Source organism: Canis aureus, chromosome 19 (genome assembly GCF_053574225.1).
Source record: "Canis aureus isolate CA01 chromosome 19, VMU_Caureus_v.1.0, whole genome shotgun sequence".
Lineage (NCBI taxonomy): Eukaryota > Metazoa > Chordata > Mammalia > Carnivora > Canidae > Canis > Canis aureus.
The window spans coordinates 57,240,169-57,259,514 of NC_135629.1; the positions used below are offsets into that span (position 1 = coordinate 57,240,169).

Sequence of the window (19,346 nt, forward strand, 5' to 3'; positions counted from 1 at the left end):
GACAAGCCTCTTCACTGCACCCACAGCTGCAACCCTTTCCATCAGTGCCACCTCCACGCGCAGACCTGAGCCCTCTTCCAGGATAAAGGGTCAGGTCATTGTGGGTTTTTTTGGACCTGCTCACATGCGTGACATTGTGCTACCGTTTTTATTAGGGTTCTGTCTTTCGTTTTGTTTTGCTCTGACGTGTCACGGACAAAGGTTTGGAATGGTGCATCCTGACCCCATGCAAGCAGGAGTCTGGTACTGCGCGGTTCTGCATGCCGTGGTGACTCTCCAGAACTCCCCAGAACGCACGTCTCGAGTTACAGCAGTGCTATAACGTCCCCAGCCCAGGTTGGGGGAAGCTGGAGAAGGGACCGGGAAGGGAGACACCCAGGTCCGAGTGACCCGAGGCGGCTGGGCCCTCTCTGAAGCTCCCACTGGCCGGCCCTGGGTGGGAGGTACAGGGGGTGTTGGGAGGTCACCAAAAGTCACACTGGAGCTGCTGGCACTGCCGAATCCTTATGTCCACTGTCTGTGACTTTAACCACAGAGCATCCTGGAGATGGTAAAATCTGACGGGGAACGGGGTAGCATCTGGTTGGCAGGGCTGGGGACCCCTCAGCCTAGGGCTCGCCTCCAAAGCTCAGCTCCTGCACCCTGGCAGTGTCCCCCCCGCCCCTTCCACAGGCCAAGGGCAAGGGAGAAATGGGGCCCCAAGGACTTGGTCTTGGTGCCAGGCCATCTGCGGAGCTCCCCTGGCCATGGGGTGATCTGGGGCTTCTCTAGTGGGTCACCTCTCCCCCACCCCCACTGGCTGGACCGGCAAGGGAAGGGGCCTTGCTGGGTGCTGAGCCGCACCACGGGTCCCACCGGCCCTGCTTCCTTCCCAGGGACACCTCTTGACACAGATGGTCGCTCCTGTCGCAGAGGAGAAAACTGAGGCACAGGGCAGCGAAGTGCTTTCCTTACACAGTCAGAACTGGGTGGACCTGGACTCGAGTTGTCTGATTCCAGAATCTTAACTCCTCCCTCCTTCCACTTTGCTGGGGAGGCCTCAGTTTACCCGAGACATCTCATGGCCCCTCCACCTCCCGACCTCAAAACGAGCGTTCTTTCCAAAAATCCAGGAAATCAGCCGGTCCTGCAGAGGGCGGCTGGCGGTGGTGGGGTCACCGCTCTCCTAGGGTTCCCCGCTCTGCTCTCCGGGTTCAGCTCCCCCAGAAGCCCCAGAACTCGAACCCAGGTCTGTCCGGCCAGCAGGCGGCGCTCCAGGCCGCGGTTCTCCGGGGTCGCGCTCCCGGCCAGGCCGAGCTGGGAGGAGGGGGTGGGGGGGTCCTGGAGGTGGAGGGGGGCGGTCAGAGGGCGGGGCTGGCGCCCAGGGGAGGTCGCGGCCCCCTCACCTTCTCGCTGCTGCTGCTGCAGGAGGGGCGGCGGCTGGGGGACGCTGTGCGCGATGGGCGTGATGGCCGCGGTGGGGTACATGGCTGCGGAGACCGGGAGCGAGACACGGCGGAGGCGGGCGTGAGGCCGGCGGGCGCCCCGGGGCGGGGGGAGGGGGGCGGGGGGCGGGGCTGCCGCGGCGGAGGGCGTGCCCACGGGAGGGGGCGGGGCCAACGCCAGCCACCGGGGGCGTGGCCGCGGCCGGGGGCGGGGCTGAAGGAGGGGCCAATGACACGAGTGCCCGCCGGAGTGGGCGGGGCCAGAGCTCGAGGGGCGGAGCCTGCCTGAGGGCGGGGTTCGGACAGAAACGGGGCGGGACCAGATGCTGCGGGGGCGGGGCTAGGGGCGGGGCTAGGGGCGGGGCTGGCCTAGGGAGGCCGCCGGAGCCGAGGGGGCGGGGCCCCGCCCGCGACCCGCCCCGGCCCGACTGCCCGCGTACCTGTGTACTGCTGGACTCCGGAGAAGGCGGGATGGAGGGTCTCGGCCACGGTCGGGCTCTGAGCTGCGGGGCAGACAGAGGGCTGAGTGGGACGGGGGCACGAGAAGTCTTCCGTCCGCCCCGAGCTTTAGGAGCCCGGAAGGAGAGCAATAGACATCCACCCCGCCCCAGCTTCACCTCTGCATAAACGTTTTACAGGTAGGGTCCCCATTTTACAGGTGGGAAAACAGAGGCTGAGAGAGATGAAGCAGCTGGCACAGGGCCCCTCGGATCGGCAGCGGCACAAGTCGAAGAGGACTCCAGAGAGGTGAGACCAGCACCCCCATATGGACCCCTGCACTGTTCTCCAGGACTTAAGGCCTCTGCTCCTGATTATCCCCCACACCCGCCGTTTCTCTCTCTCCCACCCCCTGCCTCACTCATCAGACACCCCGTGGATCCCCCACAGGGCTGTGTCCTCCCACCTGCTCCCAGGGGGGGAAGTAAGGGGAGGGGAGGTTGTCCAGACCACTGGAGCTGGTGCGTGGTGGTGGTGGTGGTGGTGGTGGGGATTTAGCCAAAAGATTCTGAATCGAGAGTGGTTGCTAGAGGATGGGGTGTGGGTGGGGGTGACCATGCAGGGGTCACATGAACGGATCACTGCGGAGATGGAGCAGTTCTGTGTCTTGATTATGGTGGTGGTGGTTGCACAAATCTATGCCTGTGATGAAATGGCACAGACCCCCACCCTGCCCACCCACCCACACGAGTGCACACAGAACGTGGTGCCGTGTGGATAAGGTCTCCAGCTCTCGCTGAGTTCACTGGACTGTACCAGTGTGTTTCCCGGTTTCGACCATGTGCTCAGGTTATGTAAGATGTTGGCATGGGTGGGGGGTGGCTGGGCTGAAGGGACCAGGACCTCTCTGTACTATTTTTGAAACTCCCAGTGAGCTCCACTCATTTCAAAATAAAAATAAATTCTCCTCAATGGTGGAAACGCGGATGGCTTACTTCACTGAAGCACGGCGTTGGAGGATGCTTGCCTGGGAATCGCGGTGTAGGGCAGGGAAAGGTGGGGCCTCTGCTTCACAAGGGCAGGGCCCAGCCTGACTCGGTGCCTAATACTGAATGGATGCATACGTGAATGAATATGGGTATGGGTATGAATATGGGTATGGGTATGGGTATGAATATGTCTTCCTAAATAGGGACGATTCACAGTGAAGACTGACCCTGCTGTTCTTGGTACAGGTGATGTGTTAAGCACTTTACATGCTAATTTCATTGTCAATGCAACCTCATGAGATGACTGATGTCATCTGCCCCATGTCCCAGGTGTGGAAACCGAGGCCCAGAGATTCACACAAACCACCCAGGGCCCCCGAACTGGAATTTGAACTCAGAAATGTCTGCATAGAAAGTTCCCATGTTTAACCGCCCTGCTACAGCCTCTTTCTGTATGCCCACGGCTCACGTCTAGTCAGCTGAGATTTCCTGTGTCCCTCTGTGTCCCACTATGGCACAGGAACTCCCTGTCCTACCCCCTTTCCTAGGTCCCAGGGGACCATTTAATTACCTGGGTAGGGCACAAGGCCATTGGCATATACGGTCTCTAGGGCGGGGTGCCCCCCAGGGAAGGGCACGACACCTGCAAAGCCATTGGTGATGGGAGCCACGAGCCCGGGCACGGCAGTGGTGCCAAGCAGCGGGGGTGAGTGCAGTCCTGCAGGACAGAGGAGCATCATGAGGAGCCTGAGCCTGGCCCTGGCCCTGGCCCTGCCCTGCCCACCCATCCTTAGGCCCCTGGCGGACTCTCACCAGAGGCGGGGGCGATGGGCGTGGCAGGCAGCCCGTTAAGGCTGACGGCGCCAATCTGCTGGATGTGGCAGGGTGAGAAGGCCACGCCAGGGCTCAGGTAGCTGCCCGACGTGGACAGGACCGTTGTCTGCTGCTGCATGAGCTGGGGGTGGAAAGGGAGTCAGCGTGCACAATAGGGGTGGCACCTGCCTTGAGGTCATGACTCACAGCGGGAGGGAGGCCCGGCCTTCAAGTAACTGGAGGGTGGAGGAGGTCAGCCTGGCTATCTTGGCACAGGCTGAGGTCAGGGCTCAGTTAGGAATTGGGATCAAGGATTAGTTTCGGATCAGGGCCAAGCCTTGAGATGAGGGCTGAGTCAGGAATTTGGACTTGGTCTGGGACCATGGATCAGCCAACATTAAACTCAACCAGGGTTGGTTGGGTCCCAGTCAGAGTCAGCCTGGATTTAGAGGCTTCTTTGGGGTTTGAGACCCAGCCTAGATTTAGGGGTTAAGCATGGGGTCATGTGGTCCAGAGTTGGGGTTCAGCTGGGGCTGAGCTGGGGTGGGGGTGCTCAGGAACCAGCCTGGATCTAGGGAGTCACCCAAGACCAGGATAGGACCGTGAGTCAGAGAGACTGGGCGAGAGGCCGAAAGACAAGCAGAGAGGCACTGAACCCCCAACAGAGCAGAGACGGAGAGAGAGCGCGCGAGCAGACTGAGCCGGACCCCCAGAGTGGTGTCGGGGGCCCCGCTGGAGACAGAAGTGCATCTGCTGGGGTCACTCACAGCCTGGGCGTAGGCACTGTAGGGGCTGAAGGGCAGGGTGAGGGATGGCGTCAGGATGCCCAGCTGGCCCACCATCTGCTGCATGCGCCGCAGCGTTCGCTCCTTGTCCGTGTCGGCAAACTTGACCACCAGGCTGGAGGAGGCACCCTACAGCGGCAAGCACGAGGGAAAGGAGGGAGGTAGCCAGGACTCCGGGGTTCCCGGGACCACGTCAGCTCCGGCCCTTGGGTGAGCGGTGATGCCAGCAGCTGCCAGTCCTGCCCACGGGCCTGGAGCTGCAGGACACGCGTGTCCCAGCGAGAACAGCTCAGAGGTCAGCATCCTGGGCCTTGCGGCTTGACGGTGCAGCCGCCTGTGTGCGCGGGTGGGGCTGTGTCTGGGGCATGGAGGGGACCCTGACTATCGGCCACACTCTCAAAAACTGAGAATCCAACTGCTTGGGAGGAGCGATGGGGACCCAAGTGGAGGAGGCCCCTATGACCGTCGCTCACCCCTGAGGACAGGTGAGACCCCAACCGTCAGAGAGGGGACATGCCCCCTTTGATGGAGAGCTCACTCCCTGACGCACCCGCCGGTGCAGGAGAAAGCCTGACCTCCTGCTGAGCTGAACCTGCCCCTCCGAGGACTGCAAGCGATGCCCGATGCCCAGAGAGCAACGGCGCTCCCCGCTGCCCCGCTCCTCACACCCATTTTTGAGAACAGCTGAGAGGGGAGCTGGTTCTCTAAGGCCTGTGGCAAATTTGGACATTTATGTACAGGGACGGTGGCACCTGGCATCGCCTGCTAGAGGGCAGGGCCGCTCTCAGTGCCTGGCTGGTCGTCCCCAGCCTCTCACCGCCCCAGGCCTGCCCCCCGCCCATCCCCGCTCTGGCCCAGGGGACACTTCCAACCGGCCTGGCCCCGTCCCTCCCTCCCCTGCCCAAACCTTCGTGGCCCCTCATCACCCTAGGAGCCCCGTGCTCCCAGGCCGTGGACTGCAGCCCCTCCAGCCATGTCCCCCACTCCTCTGGGGCCACCCCCTCCCACCCCCATCCTTGTTGTCGTTCCCCACGCTCCATGTCCCCTTGCTGGCTTTGGGTCTCGCCCCTCTAGGATGCCCTCTTATATGCTCACACACACACACACACTCATACACATTCACCACACACGTGCACACTTATGCACACACATGGTCATACAGTCACACACATAATTCCCATGCATGCTCACAGACTCATGCAGCTGAAGACACAAATACACACAGCACAAGTGCCACACACACACCATACATGTTCATACACTCACACACGTACACACATTATGCATGCTCACACTCACATACACATGCATACTCCCTGTGCATGCTCATGTCCATTTGCACACACACCACACACACAAACTTACACACTCACATAATAAACACACGCACAAATATGTGCACATATTTACACTCACCATGCATATCACACATGGTTGCACACATGCATTCACACATTACATTCAGATGCACACAATCACACATGCAATCACATCCACACATATTCACACACAAGTGCTCACCCATCCACAAACACTTGCCCTCACATATACCTACAGATGCACAATGCACTCATTCCCCCCATCGTCCAGGCAGACCCACACATACACGTGCACTCAGTACACACATGTATAAACACACATGGGCACACACCTACATACATACTGCAAAACCCACTTACATAAGCACACTCATTCAACACACTTACACACATGCACTCATACACAAAAACACGTACACTAGCACACACACTTATCCATACATATTAACACACATACACCTCATACTACACATTAACAATCACCTACTAACAACCACACACATATGCACTCACATACATTTTCTCTTAAATACACACACAGACATAGACACACACATGCTAGTCCACACACAACCACACATGCAGCCACACACCGGCAGTACATCCATGCACACCCCTGCAGAATTACTTGCATGCTCACACAAACACTGATTCACAGCACACATGCACGATCGCACACTCACATGCGTACGCCCACCCACACCACCGTGAGAGACTGCACCTCTTTCTCCACCTGTGCCTTGCTGATGAATAGCCAGAGGCTACAGGGTGGCTGGAACGGTAGGGAGAGGCTTTGTCTCTTTTCCCTGGCCCCGTCCCCATACCCACCACCACGACCCAGGGCAGTTCCTACTCACCGGCATGGTCTGGCTGCCATGCAGGGCATGGATGGCCGCCTGGGCCTCGGTGTGCGAGGAGAACTTCACAAAGGCACAGCCTGCCCCAAGAGAAGGAGAATGCGTGAGGGGCAACAGGGCCTTTCCGGGTGGGCAGGGGCCACTGGGGAGGGGACAGGGAGCCCTGGATGGCTGGTCAGTGTCAGACATAGGCAGCCAGGTCAGACAGTCAGAACAGAGAGACAACAGTCATCTGTTGAGATAGACAGCTGGACAGTAAAGGATCAGGCAATAAGACAAGCATGCAGCCAGCCGCAGAGTACAACATCGGCCAGTTGGCCGTCCTTTCACTCAGAAACCAGCCAGCTACAGCTAGTTGTCACACACACAGTCGGACAGACACAGTGAGGTGGTGCGCAGTCGGGGAGGCAGGTCCTGCCCACCAGAACGAGTGAAGGGCACAGGCTTAAGAACACCCATCAGCCACTGGATGCCACGAGATCCAGAGTTGTAATCAGATATGCAGAGAGAAGGTGACAAATGTTCTGACACAGGTGCAGAGATACAGTCCTGTGGGCACACTCAGGCATGGATACATTCACACCCGGACAGATATGCCCGTGTGACCAGAGTCAGAGAGACCGGGACAAAAAACCAAACAAAAAACAAACAAACAAACAAAAAAAGCAAACAGGTCAGACCCAAATGAACAGTCACACAGGAAGAAATCAGAAATCAGGCAGACAGACGGCCAGGGACCAGCAGACACAGGCAAATTCAGACACACAATCATAAGGAGAGACTACTAGACATAGTTCCAGACAGGCAGAGTACTATGGGAGAGCCAGGCAGGTGGGACAAATGCAACTAGAGAGTGGCAAGGGTTGCATTTTTTGAATATACTGAAAAGCATTTCTCTGTACACTTGGAAAAGGTGAATTTTACAGTACGTAAATAACAATTAAAAAAAAGAAGGGCGCCGGGCTGGCTCCATGGGTAGAGTCTGTGATTTTTTTTTTAAGATTTATTTATTCATTCATTCAGAGAGAGCGAAGAGAGAGGCAGAGGCACAGGCAGAGGGAGAAGCGGGCTCCATGTAGGGAGCCAGACGTGGGACTTGGGTCTCCAGGATCACACCCTGGACTGAAGGTGGTGCTAAACCGCTGAGCCACCAGGGCTGCCTGAGCCTGTGACTCTTGATCTCAGGGTCGTGAGTTTGAGCCCCACACCGGGTGTAGAGATGATAAACTTTAAAAAAAAACACTTAAAAATTTAAAAAATGAAGATAATTTTAAAAAAGAGAGAGCCAAGCAAATAAGGACCATGGGATTCATTCAATCCTAGACGATAAAAAGTAGCACAGGTAGGGCGAGAGTTGGTGCCTGACAGATGAACCCAAAAACGTAGCAGACAAAAACCACCAGACACATGAAGACCCACACCGAAAGTCATTTAGACACTCAGGGAGAAAAAGAGACCGAGACGTAGGTGGACAGGGAAGCAGCTCAAGTCTTTCCTACACGATCAGCCAGGATAAGGCAGAGGGTCCACGGGAAACTGTCACACAGGCTCAGGGAGGTACAGACGACGCCACAGACTGGGTATGCAGGTGGGACCAGGTGGGAGCAGGTGGGACCAGGCTGTCTCTGCCCACACCGCCCCGCCCCCAGGGCAACCCCGCCCTCTCACGGCCCGGCCCCGCCCCCAGGAGCTAGCCCCGCCCCCTCGAATGTCTGTCCCCGCCCCTGAAGCCAGTCCCGCCTTCTCAAGTGCGTGGCCCCGCCCCCAGGAGTCAACCCCGCCCTCCTCCCATGGCTCTGGCCCCGCCCCCTGGAGACAGTCCTGCCTTCTCAAGCAGCAGCCCCGCCCCCGGGGGCCAACCCCACCCACTCACGTGCCCGCCCCCAGGAGCCAGCCCCGCCCTCTCACGTGCCCGCCCCCAGGAGCCAGCCCCGCCCCTCACGTGCCAGCCCCGCCCCCAGGAGCCCCTGCCCCGCCCTCTCACGTGCTCGCCCCCCAGCCAGCCCCGATCTCTCACGTGCCCAGCCCGTCCCCAGGAGCCAGTCCCTCCATCTCACGTGCCCGCCCCGCCCCTCCAGGAGCCAGCCCCGCCCCCAGGAGCCAGCCCCGCCCTCTCACGTGCCCGCCCCGCCCCTCCAGGAGCCAGCCCCGCCCCCAGGAGCCAGCCCCGCCCTCTCACGTGCCCGCCCCGCCCCTCCAGGAGCCAGCCCCGCCCCCGTCGCCCAGCCTGGGCCCATCCCCGCAGACGCCCAGCTCCGCGCCCCAGCCCCCGTCCCCGCCAGTCCCCGCCCCGCCGGTCACCTTTGCTGCTGCCGTCAGGCCCGCGCAGCACGGTGCACTCGTCGATGACCCCAAAGGGCTGGAAGAGCCGCAGCACGTCCTCCTCTGACTGCTGCTTGTTCAGCATCCCCACGAACAGCTTCCGGTCTCCTGTGGGCGGAGACACCCCCTCAGCCGCGTCCTGGTCTCCGGGAATTTCTCGGTCCCTCCAACGGAGCCGCGGCAGCCGGGCGTGGGGGGAGCACTGCCGGCCCCTGCCCTGCCTGCGCGTGGGAGGACCCGCCGCGCGGCCCTGCTCTCTCCATCCTCCCACGTGCCGCGCGCGGCTCCTCTCCAAGCGCTTGCTCGCGCAGTGCCCACCTCCGGGAACGTCCTCCCTTCAGTCTTGGGGCCTCCGCGTCCCTGCTCCCACCCTCCGGGCCGAGGTGCCTCTCTCCTTGCCCTCCGAGGACCCACGCATGGTTCTAGCTACGAACTGCATGGCTGTCTGTCTGTCTGTCTGTCATCTAGATTTCCCAGTCGGGGTGAGCGCTCGACAGGAGCCAGGCACAGTGTCTGCTGAGTGAGTGCGGGCACGTGTGCGCACAGGACCAGGTGCCCGGGAAGCCTGAGCCCCCATCTGGTGGCGCTGGGGTGGGGGGCTCTGGCTGGAGGCCCGGCTGGGCCAGCCTCTCCGGCAAGGGGCACCAGAGTCCCGCTCCCTCCCCTGTAATCCGGACCAGGGCAGCAGCCGCTCCCAGGGATGCTGAGCTGGGTTACTATGGAAACGGGTTCTCTGGCAGCTGTCACTCACGGGGACGGAAGGGAAGGACGCAGAAGCAGAGAAACAGAGAGTGAGGGAAAGAGACAGGTGAGAGAGGAGAGACAGAGAGAAGCAGAGACAGAGAAGGCAAAGAGAGACAGTAAGAGACAGAGAGACACATAAAGAGGAGCACGAGAGGACCAGAGAGAAAGGAGAGAAAAAGATAAGAGAGAAAGAGGGATGGAGTGAGAGGGAGAGAGAGAAGGTGAGACACAGAGAGAGACAGAAGAGCAAGGGGGAGGAGAGGAGGGAGCATTATAGAGACAGAGAAGCCTTAGAGATGGAGTCTGCAGACCACCCCCCTCTAATCCGTGACCTACACTAGCAGCTGGTGGGAGAGCGTGAACAAGGTCCCATCCCAGATGGGCCGTACCAGGTCCTACACACACACACACACACACACACACACACACACGTCCCAACAGCGCTGCTCCACACGCCACCTCCCAGACCCCAGTCCACCAGAAATGGGGAGGAGGTAGGAAAATCTCCAAGAATGACTAGCCTGGGGGACAGCCGATGGGGGACAGCCGAGCATCCCCTCCCCCATGGTCACGTCCCCAACACGGTCCAGACCTATGCAGACGCCAGGCCTCCAGCCTGCATACCCACACGCCCAGCCTGGAACTACAGTCAAGCACACACGCTCGCACACACACACATCCACAGGCCCATGCGTTCACGCACAGGCCAGGCAGGGATCCCCAGGGTGTAAGCCCCGGAAACACACATGCACATGTGCGTGTGCTCACGCACATCTGTACACAGGCGTGCCAAGGAACGTATGCTCACATACGCACAAACGTGGGTGCTGAAAGCAATCCCCTCTGCGTCAGAAGACCCCCCCAACATTGCATCCTAGGGGGAGTGGTGCATTTCAAGCTCTAGGGCCAAGCAGCTGGACCTAGCCAGACCCCCCCCCCAATCCTGGGCCTGTGGCACTGTGATTTGGAAGAGGGGACACAGCGCCCCTGCTCCCCTGCCCCTTTGCCACCACCATGAGAGGTGTGAGCAGATAGGTGACTGCTACGTCCTTCTGATGGGGGATTCCCTTCCTTCCCCCACCCATTCTCCTGCCTCCCCCCCACACCCAGCCTGGTGGCCACGGAGAGATGACAACTACCTCCGCGGCTTTCGCTGTCCGCCGGCTTCACCTGGATCGGCCGCGCCATCTGTGGAGTGAGAGGGGAGGAGGATGTCAAAGCTGGCGGTGGGGGTGGGGGGCACCATGGGTGCGGGCTTCACCTGAGCTCTGGCAGGCACCCTGCCCACCGCCCCAAGGCTCAGCATCCCACCAAACTTGCAGCAGCAAACCAGTCAGACAAGTGACACGTGGTCCCACTGACAGGGTTTCGCTCACTGCCCTCTGCAAAACTCTTACTTTACCTTCAAAATCCAGTAACGCCATTTCTTGCTGTAGGAAGAGGCCTCCTTGCCTGCCCAAGGGCAGTAGAGGCTCTTGCAAAGATGCCTGACCCCGCTAGTCCCCGGATGTGATGTGACTTTGCAGTTTCTCTCGTCAAAAACTGGAGTCTATTTCCCCACCCTTCTGCATCTGGGCCTTGGTGTGACTTGCTCTGGCCAGTGGAATGTGGTGGAAGGACAGTGGTTCCAAGCTCTGGCCTCCAGAGACTTCCGTTTTGGGGACCCTGACGTGGTCAGGTGATGAGCCCAGGCAAGGCGGGAGGACAGAGCTCATGCACCGAGAGTCCCCACTGACAAACCGCACGCGGAGGGGTGAGGCTGGCCTGTCCCAGCTCATCCGGACCAGCCCTGCCTACCCCTGCAGGAACGACCCCGGGAGAGACCCGCAGAAGAGCCACCCGGCTGAGCCCGGTCTGAGCTTCCTAACCCAGGGAATCACGCACAGATAAAATGGTTGGGGTGACACCAAGGCAGCTACTCTCTGCTCTCTGAGCCCTGGGCGGGAGGACTGTCATACCTGAGTGGGCCAGCTTTCAATCTGGACTCATTGTTCTGGACACTTCTATCCTCCACCCCCAGCACTGAAAATGACAGGGTTTTGTTGTTTTTTGGAAATGACATCTAATGACAGAAATCCTTCTCTAACCCCCCTCCCCCAAACTTACCCAGCCATGGTGTGAGCTAATGTGGATATTTGAGAATGAACTCAAGGGATGTGGGAAGTGGGTGGCATTTGCTTCTCCACTGGTCTGAGAATAGAATCCTCCACGCCTGGTGGCTCCTGGTGAACTCCTATTCATCCTTCAAAACCCACCTCCAAAGCCCCCATGCAGGCACCTTCCTTCCACCCTTCTGGGTCCCTTCCTCCCTCTGCCTCAGGGCAGGAAGAGTCTATGTCTTGCTTCCTCACAGCAGGCAGCTCTCCCCACACCACGCAGGGAGAATCCGAGAAACTTGCTGAACCGAACTGACCAGAAGGAAGTGGCTCATGCCCAGCAGCATAGGAGGGCCGCTTGGTGCCTCTAGTCCCGGCCGGGGTTGGAATGAGCGCCAGGCCCGGACCCCCTCCCAGGTCAGACCGTCCCCCTGGCCAGGCAGAGCAGGTGCTTGACAGATGTCAGCTTCCTAGTCACGGCGCAGGTCCCCAGCAAGCTCCAGGGAGAGGCATGGTTTTCACCAGGCTTTACAGATGGTGGCACCAAGGCCCAGACGATGTGCCCAAGGTCACGGTGGGGTAGTCGAGGCACTAAGCCTTCGCAGACTTCACATGTCAGGACCTTTCTACCCGCTCCCATGAGTAGAGACCCCTCTCCCTAAATCTTCCTCCCCTTGTCTTAGACCTTATCTCAGCTCTGAGCAACCCCACACCATCCAAGCCCCCTCCCTCCTTCTGCACCCTCTTTTCCAGGAGCCCCCCCATTCTGACTGTTTGTTCCCAGGTTCATATGGGCTGCCTCAATTTGAACTCAGCCTCGGGAGCCCCGGAAGCAGAGAGGCCTTCCAGTGTCCCCAATTCCTGCCACCCAGCAGCATCCCTAGAGGGACCCTGACCACCTGGGAAAGGCCAAACCACGTCTCCCTTCCCCCATCACGCACTGCCACACACACACACACCCAGGGCCCTCTCCACCTGGGTACCACACCCAGCTAGCTGGAGGCAGGAGGGAAGGTTATTTTAACCAGATGGGACCAGTTTCTGGGCTGGGGGTGCGGCGGGGAGGCTGTGGTTGTGAAGAGAGGTGGCGGGGGGAGTGGGGGCACCTGAGCCCAGCCTCCCGTTCGCCTCCACCCCTCCCACCCCGCCTCCGCTGGCCCTCACCTCCTCCCTCCTCCCAGCACCTTGGGCAGATGAGGATGGGGTTGCCATGGCAACGCTGATTCACCACACGGAAGCTGGCAATTGTTGTTGCCATGGAAACCGCCTCTTAGGGGCGAGCCCAGCTCCTGCCTTGCACAAAAGAGATATTTAAATATAATCTTCTGGAGATGGATGAGCTGAAGGAGGGAGTGAGGGAGGGGGGCCACGGGGAGGGAACCTGGTCCCCATCACGGCACCCTCCACCCCCGCCCCCCCTTCTCGCGGCCTGGGTACCTGCGCCCCGTCTCCCCCGCGCGCCGCTGCGGGGCCTGGGACCCTCCGCGTCCCCTGGGAGGCCCCCTTCCCCCCTCCCGGGTCTGCGGGGCTCTCGGGGCAGGGGTCCCCGTCTGGGCCCGAGGAGCCAGGCTGCGGGGCCGCTCCTCCCCGTCCCCCGCTCCGGAGCCGAGGCGCCGAGGCCTGGCCATCCGCACCCGCGGCCCGCCTTACCCACCGGCCCGGAGACGCGCGCCAGGCTGGCCTCCACGTGCCGCCGCCCGCCCGGCCGCCCCGGGCGCACAGGCGCGCACACGCCGCACGCGCACCGGCCCGCGCCTCGCTCCCCGCGCCCGACGCCCAGGCAGGCGGGCGCTGCTGCCGATCCGCCCGCCCGCCAGAGGCCGGGCCCTGCCGGCGGAGCCCGCCCGAGCCGAGCCGGGAGGGGCGGAGGCGTGCCGGGGGGAGGGGAGCTGGGGGGGAGCTGGGGGGAGCTGGGTCTCCCCACACCCACCCCTCCTGTCGCCCCTGCCCGCCCATCTGGCTCTGCCCACCTCCTTCCGGCTCCGTCTCTCCATCTGTCCCACCGAGAGGTCTCTGCCTAGTGTCCTCCCTCCCTCCTCCACCTTCCCTGGCTCCCCATCGTCCCTTCCCTGCCCCCTCCTTTCCTCCCTCCATTTATTCAGCAACATTCCCCCGTGTGCCCCACGCTGAGTGATCTTGCGACCCCAGGGAGGCCCCCGGAGGGGAGGCAGAGGCAGATACAGCCGCTCCCGGACCTGAGGGTGGGGATCCAGGCCTGGGAGACCCTGGAGCATAGAACAGTGAAGAGCCAAAGGCTATCCTGGGGCTTCCCTGAAGATGGAAAATCCGCAATGGGTTTTGAAGTATGAGTAAGAGTTTGGGGTGGGGGGAGACAGTTTCTCAGGCTGGAGGGATGCCTACATCCACTGACTCATTTAATCTCCAAACGACTCTACTCTACGAGATGGGAACGTTCTCATTTTACAGATGGGCAGGTCACAAAGGGAGAGGAGAGAGTCAGAGGCGGAGGCCCGACCCCCTGCTGGTTCCCCCAGGGTCCTCTAGGACCCAGCCAGCGGTCCCGTGGGCCAGGGCTCTGGGGGAACGTCTGTGCCTTTGGGGTGGGCACACATTAGATAGCTGAGCCCCAGGCCTTGCTCTGCCCCCCACCCCCGCCCCCCAGCTTTTGCTGGGCCACCTCAGCCAAGCCACACATCATTGAGAAACCAGCGTCCCTCATGTCTGACCCACGTATATTGCAGACGGGGAAACGGCGAGGGTGCGGAGGGTGGCAAGGGTGCGGGGGGTGGCGGGGGGACCGCAGGAGCTGTTCCTGGCTGTCAGGCTGGGGCCCCCAAATGGTCCTTTAGAAGATGCAAAGCTGTGCCTTTAGAAGACGGGGTTGTTTCTGGGTTGTTTCCAGGTGATAAGGAGGCGAAGGCCAGGTGTGCCCAGGCCCGTTCCAGCCTCCCCTCGGCCCCTCGGCCCCAGCCCGGCCTCTGTCCAACACCCAGGCCAGGCCTCTCTCCTGCTCTAGGTGCTGCTGTGGCCCTACTGCCCTGGGGGTGACACCCTGGGATTCCTCCCCACTCCTCCTCCCACCCCCCACTCCAGGACTGCTGAACCCACTGGCTGGAACTCACCCCTCCACACCCCACCCCTCCAACGCCACCTCCCCCTGAAGATGTCCCCCCCCAAGGCCATCTGCTTCAGGGGCTCTGCCGAGGCACGACTTTGACTGTGGTACATCCCCCAACAGACACAGTGTCCCTCTTGGGTGAGCTCCCGGGGTGGGGGGGCAGGGGCCCAGGGGCCCCGCGCCTCCCTCCCCACCAAACCCCCAACACAGAGTACGCAAACAACAACCAAAATGACATGATACAAGACCTATGGAACCCCAGTCCCCGTCCCTGTGGGCCAAGAGCAAGCTGGGCACGACATGCTGGGGACAGCGCCCTGCACAGGGAGTGACAAGCGCTTGTGCCCAGCTGTGTCCACGCTATCCCCCTATCCCGAGGGAGAAAGCAGACTTGGACAGACAACGTGACTGGCCCGGAGTCCTGCAGGCTTGACTTGCGTGGGACAGTTCATTCATTCATTCATTCGATCATTCAGCATGGATTTGCCAAGCTCCTGTTGTGAGCTCAGCAATGGGCCCGTGTCACCCCACCGGATCCTCAAAGCCCTTCTGCGGCCCCATTTCACAAGTGAAGAAACTGAGGCCTGGGAAGGTCAAACCACCGGACATTCGGCACCTGGGGCCCCTAGTGCGTTCTCTGGTTTGGCTTGGCTCTGAGCCACGTCACGGCATGTGGGAGTGGGCCTTGTGAGGGGGCACTTCAGAAACCCCTGTGTGCACAGGACGGGTTTTCTGCAGCAGGCTGTGGGGGGGGGGGATCCCTCCAAGCCAGCCAGACAAACCTATCCTTTTCTAGGGTGCTCAGAGGAACAGCAGGGCGGCCATCAGGTCTGGGATGTCCTTTGCCCCTCAAGACCTTCAGGAAGAAATGGATAGTGCCCCTAGAATGGCACAGCCTCTCAGAGACAGGAGCCGGACCCGCCACCGCTGCTCCCCTCTGTCCCCACGGATCTGGTCCATCTCCGGGAGCCTCATCCTGGGGTTTGACAGCCCCACAAAGGGCCTCCGCTGCAATCGGAGGCATCTGCCCAGCGTGGATTCCAGGGTCCTGCGGTCCATTCCGGGTTCTATTCTGGGATTCTGTTATTCAATTTAGGATCCTATTCCAGAATGCTGAGATTTGATTAAACCGCATCCCCCACGGACGCCGCCGCTGTCACACTTGAGATGGGAACTGGAACTTGCTTCAGAAGCAGCATTCTGGACTTGGGGGTGGGGGGGAGAAGTGCGGAGCCAGCGAATGACCCGGCTCAGTCCCCTCCTGGTGTACAGAGAGGTAAAAAGACAGGAGCGGCCGCTCCACGCCGTCTCCCCCAACACCCACGCACACACGCGGCGACGGGAGAGACGGTGGCTGTCTTGGTCTCTAGCGTGACCGTGCTGTGGCCCCTAACACCCACGTGTGCGGGCACATGTACCCGCTGGGTGGGCTCCGCCAGCACGGGGCGAACCTCGTGCGGCTGCTGCTCCTGCTGCTCCGTCGCTGGGCAGAGTCGCCTGGAGGGGGCTCAGACATCCGTGCTCAGATGCGGCTGACAGGCAAGGGGGGTGCCTTCCACCCCAGCAGCCCCGTCGCTCTTCCTGCAAGCCACGAACAAGGCCCCTGCTGCGGCCCTGAGCGTGCTGATGCCACTTCCGCGGGCGCCCTCGCGGGCAGGAGGCTCGCCCGCCGGCCAAACCCCCTGGCTCGTCAGGTGGGTGTCGGCTGCCCAAGCTGGAGGCGCACACACTCCGGGTGGGAACTCCTGCGTGCGCGCCCAGGGGAAACCCGGCACGTGTCCGTCAGAAACGAAGCGCGGACAAGGATCTCTACCGGTGACAGCAAAAGCCTGGGAACAACCCAAATGTCCACCGACGGGAGAATGGACAAATACGTTGCGTCTTCGCGCCGTGGAATACTACCCAGGGATGAAAAGGCCCCAGCCACCCAGGCACGTGGCACCAGCAGGAGCAGGTGATACCGAATCTCTTCAGCATCGTATTATGGGGGAAAAAACCACACAGATGGTAAAGACTACATATAACATGGTTCCATTCATACTAGGTAACAAGCAAGACGGGGAAAAGCCGCCCAATATCTTAGAGATCTATTCACAAGGGCGAAGAATGTGACTAGAAGCAGGGGTTGGTTACCCTGAAAGTCGGGAGAGTGACAGCACAGGCTTGAGCACATGATAGGGATGGTTTCTGGGTATTGCTGGAGACTCTTCCCTCTCCCCCTCCAACCGTGAGCTGGTATCATCCAAGTGAGACCCCCAAACTCCACAATCTAGACATATGATGACACTGCCTCATGCTCTTGGGTCTAGAACATTCTAGGCCTGCACTGTCTAACATGGTAGCTGATCCTTCTACAGCTACCAGAACATTCTACATCTGTGCTATACCCCAAACAGTAGCTACCTCCTAGACCAGAATTTTCTAGGTCTGAACTTGCCAATACAGTAGGTAACACCCCCCCCCGTCTAGAACATTCTGTCTAACATCGTAGCTGAGCCCCTGATCTAGAACATTCTGGGTTAGAGTTGTTCCATGTGGTAGCCGCTAGCCACCTGTGGCGGGTTTTCTAGGTCTACATGTAAACGTGTTGAGACTGAGTGACATTAGAAATTGTGGGATCCCTGGGTGGCTCAGCGGCTTAGCACCTGCCTTCAGCCCGGGGTGTGATCCCTGGAGTCCTGGGATCGAGTCCCACATCAGGATCCCTGCATGGAACCTGCTTCTCCCTCTGCCTGTGTCTCTGCCCCCACCCCCCTCTGTGTGTGTGTGTGTGTGTGTGTGTGTGTGTGTGTATGTCTCACAAATAAATAAAATCTTAAAAAAAAAAAAAAAAAGAAATTGCTCCTGAGAGTCATACTTGCCACATTGCAGGGGCTCAAGAGGCTAGTGGCTGCCAAAGGGGACAGCAAGAGACAGAACATTTCCATCACCGCAGAGAATTCTACTGGACAGCAATGGTCTGAAACAGGGATCTGCCAGCTGCAGTCTGGGCCTCTGTCTCTTTGTGTAAATAAAGTTTTATTGATACACAGCCACACCCATTCAGTTAAGTATTGTCTGTGGTCTCTTTTCTGTGATGCAACAGAGGCCCTATGGCCCATGAGGCCCCAAATATTTACTCTCTGATCCTTTAGGTTCCTTTAGGAGTCTGCAGACTCGCGGCCTGGAACATTCTTGAACAATACTGCCCGATATGGCCACGTGTGGCCATCAAACACCTTGAAATGTGGCTTGTGTGGCCGAGGAACAGAAGCTTAAATTTTGTCTAATGATAATTCGTGGAAGTGTAAACCCGAATCCGAGAGCCGGTTCGTGACGCGGTGCTTGGGAAATCTTTTAAGTACGCTTCGAGCAAGCGGGGAGTGAGAACCTAGTTTTCCGACTGCCACTGTCACGGAGGGCAAAGAGCAGAGGCACATCGAGCATTTCTGGTGACAACCGATCGTCCAACCAGAGGTGGCCTGAGAGGAGGCAGGACACACACGGGGGAGGGGGGGGGGGGCGGGCGCCCGCGAGGGAAACAGGAACATGGGCTCTCCCTAACTACACCGTCCGCCCCTGAAATGATGCTATTTTGGAGAGGTGGGGGGTTCACGAGAAATCTAGCATGAAAATTAACTGCGCCCGTTCCTCTCTGATCTTTAAATGTTGCTCCTGGAAAAATGTAAATGCTCTACGTGGCCCGCACTGCATGGCTATGGGCACTGCTCTAGAACATTCGCCAGCTCCTTGTTCTCCTGACCACTGGATGCCAATCATCATGACAGTCACGAACGTCCCCCAGGCGTCGCCCGGCGTCCCATGGGGGCACAATCGCGCCCCCCGCCCGGGCTGAGCCCCCTTCTGACCCCACGTGAACTCCTCCTTTAGACAACAGGGGCTCTGCTGGGCTCCCGCACTCAGAATGCGCCTGGCACGTTCCTACCTCCCAGTCTCGGCACACTCGGTCCCCACGCCACCCCCACCTCCATCTGCCACAGTCTTCCCCATCTCCGAAGATGCAGCTCGAACGCTCCCTCCTCCAAGAAGCCGCCTTGTTTGCCCCGCTGCAGCGAGGGAGTCATGGGTGACGGTGGCAGCGCAGGCCCCCTCCCCCCAATCCCGCCGTGATGCTGCCCCTGGCTGCCCTATACCCGCTGTTCATTTTGTGCTCATCCGTTATGGCGGGTTGAATGGGAGCGGCAGTGGGGGGGGCCTCCCCTACAATACGCCCAAGTCCTAAGCCCAGAACCCATGAATGGGACCTCATTTGGAACAGGCGTCCCTCCTTACAGATGTCATGAAGCCATGGATCTCGGGATGGGGTCATCCTGGCTTTAGGGCGAGCCCTCAGCCCAATGACAGGTGTCCTCATAAGAGAAAGGCAGAGGGAGGGGGGAGCCGTGTAGACACGGAGGGCGGCCATGTGGTGACAGAGGCAGGGATCCGACGGATGCGTCATCATCGAGCCAGAGAACATCAAGGATTGCCGGCGCCACCG

At 60.0% G+C, this 19,346-nt stretch overlaps 1 protein-coding gene and 1 long non-coding RNA gene across 19 annotated transcripts in view; one reads left to right on the forward strand and one right to left on the reverse strand.

The window, feature by feature from the left end:
- CELF5 (CUGBP Elav-like family member 5) overlaps nt 1-19,346 on the reverse strand; it is a 48,376-nt gene that overhangs the window by 7,478 nt on the left and 21,552 nt on the right. For 7 of the 18 annotated variants that reach the window (XM_077860527.1, XM_077860525.1, XM_077860524.1 and 4 more), the window contains exons 3-10: nt 10,828-10,879; nt 8,927-9,055; nt 6,626-6,705; nt 4,432-4,578; nt 3,665-3,806; nt 3,423-3,569; nt 1,865-1,927; nt 1,386-1,469 (exon numbers count right to left, since the gene is read on the reverse strand). In XM_077860527.1, coding sequence (XP_077716653.1) covers nt 1,386-1,469; nt 1,865-1,927; nt 3,423-3,569; nt 3,665-3,806; nt 4,432-4,578; nt 6,626-6,705; nt 8,927-9,055; nt 10,828-10,879 — 844 coding nt within the window. The other 11 variants (XM_077860528.1, XM_077860526.1, XM_077860535.1 and 8 more) reach the window with 10 other exon arrangements.
- Nucleotides 13,712-17,857, forward strand: LOC144290875 (uncharacterized). The gene is made up of 3 exons (XR_013358369.1): nt 13,712-15,004; nt 15,663-16,873; nt 17,738-17,857. It is a non-coding gene; the product is annotated as an uncharacterized LOC144290875 (long non-coding RNA).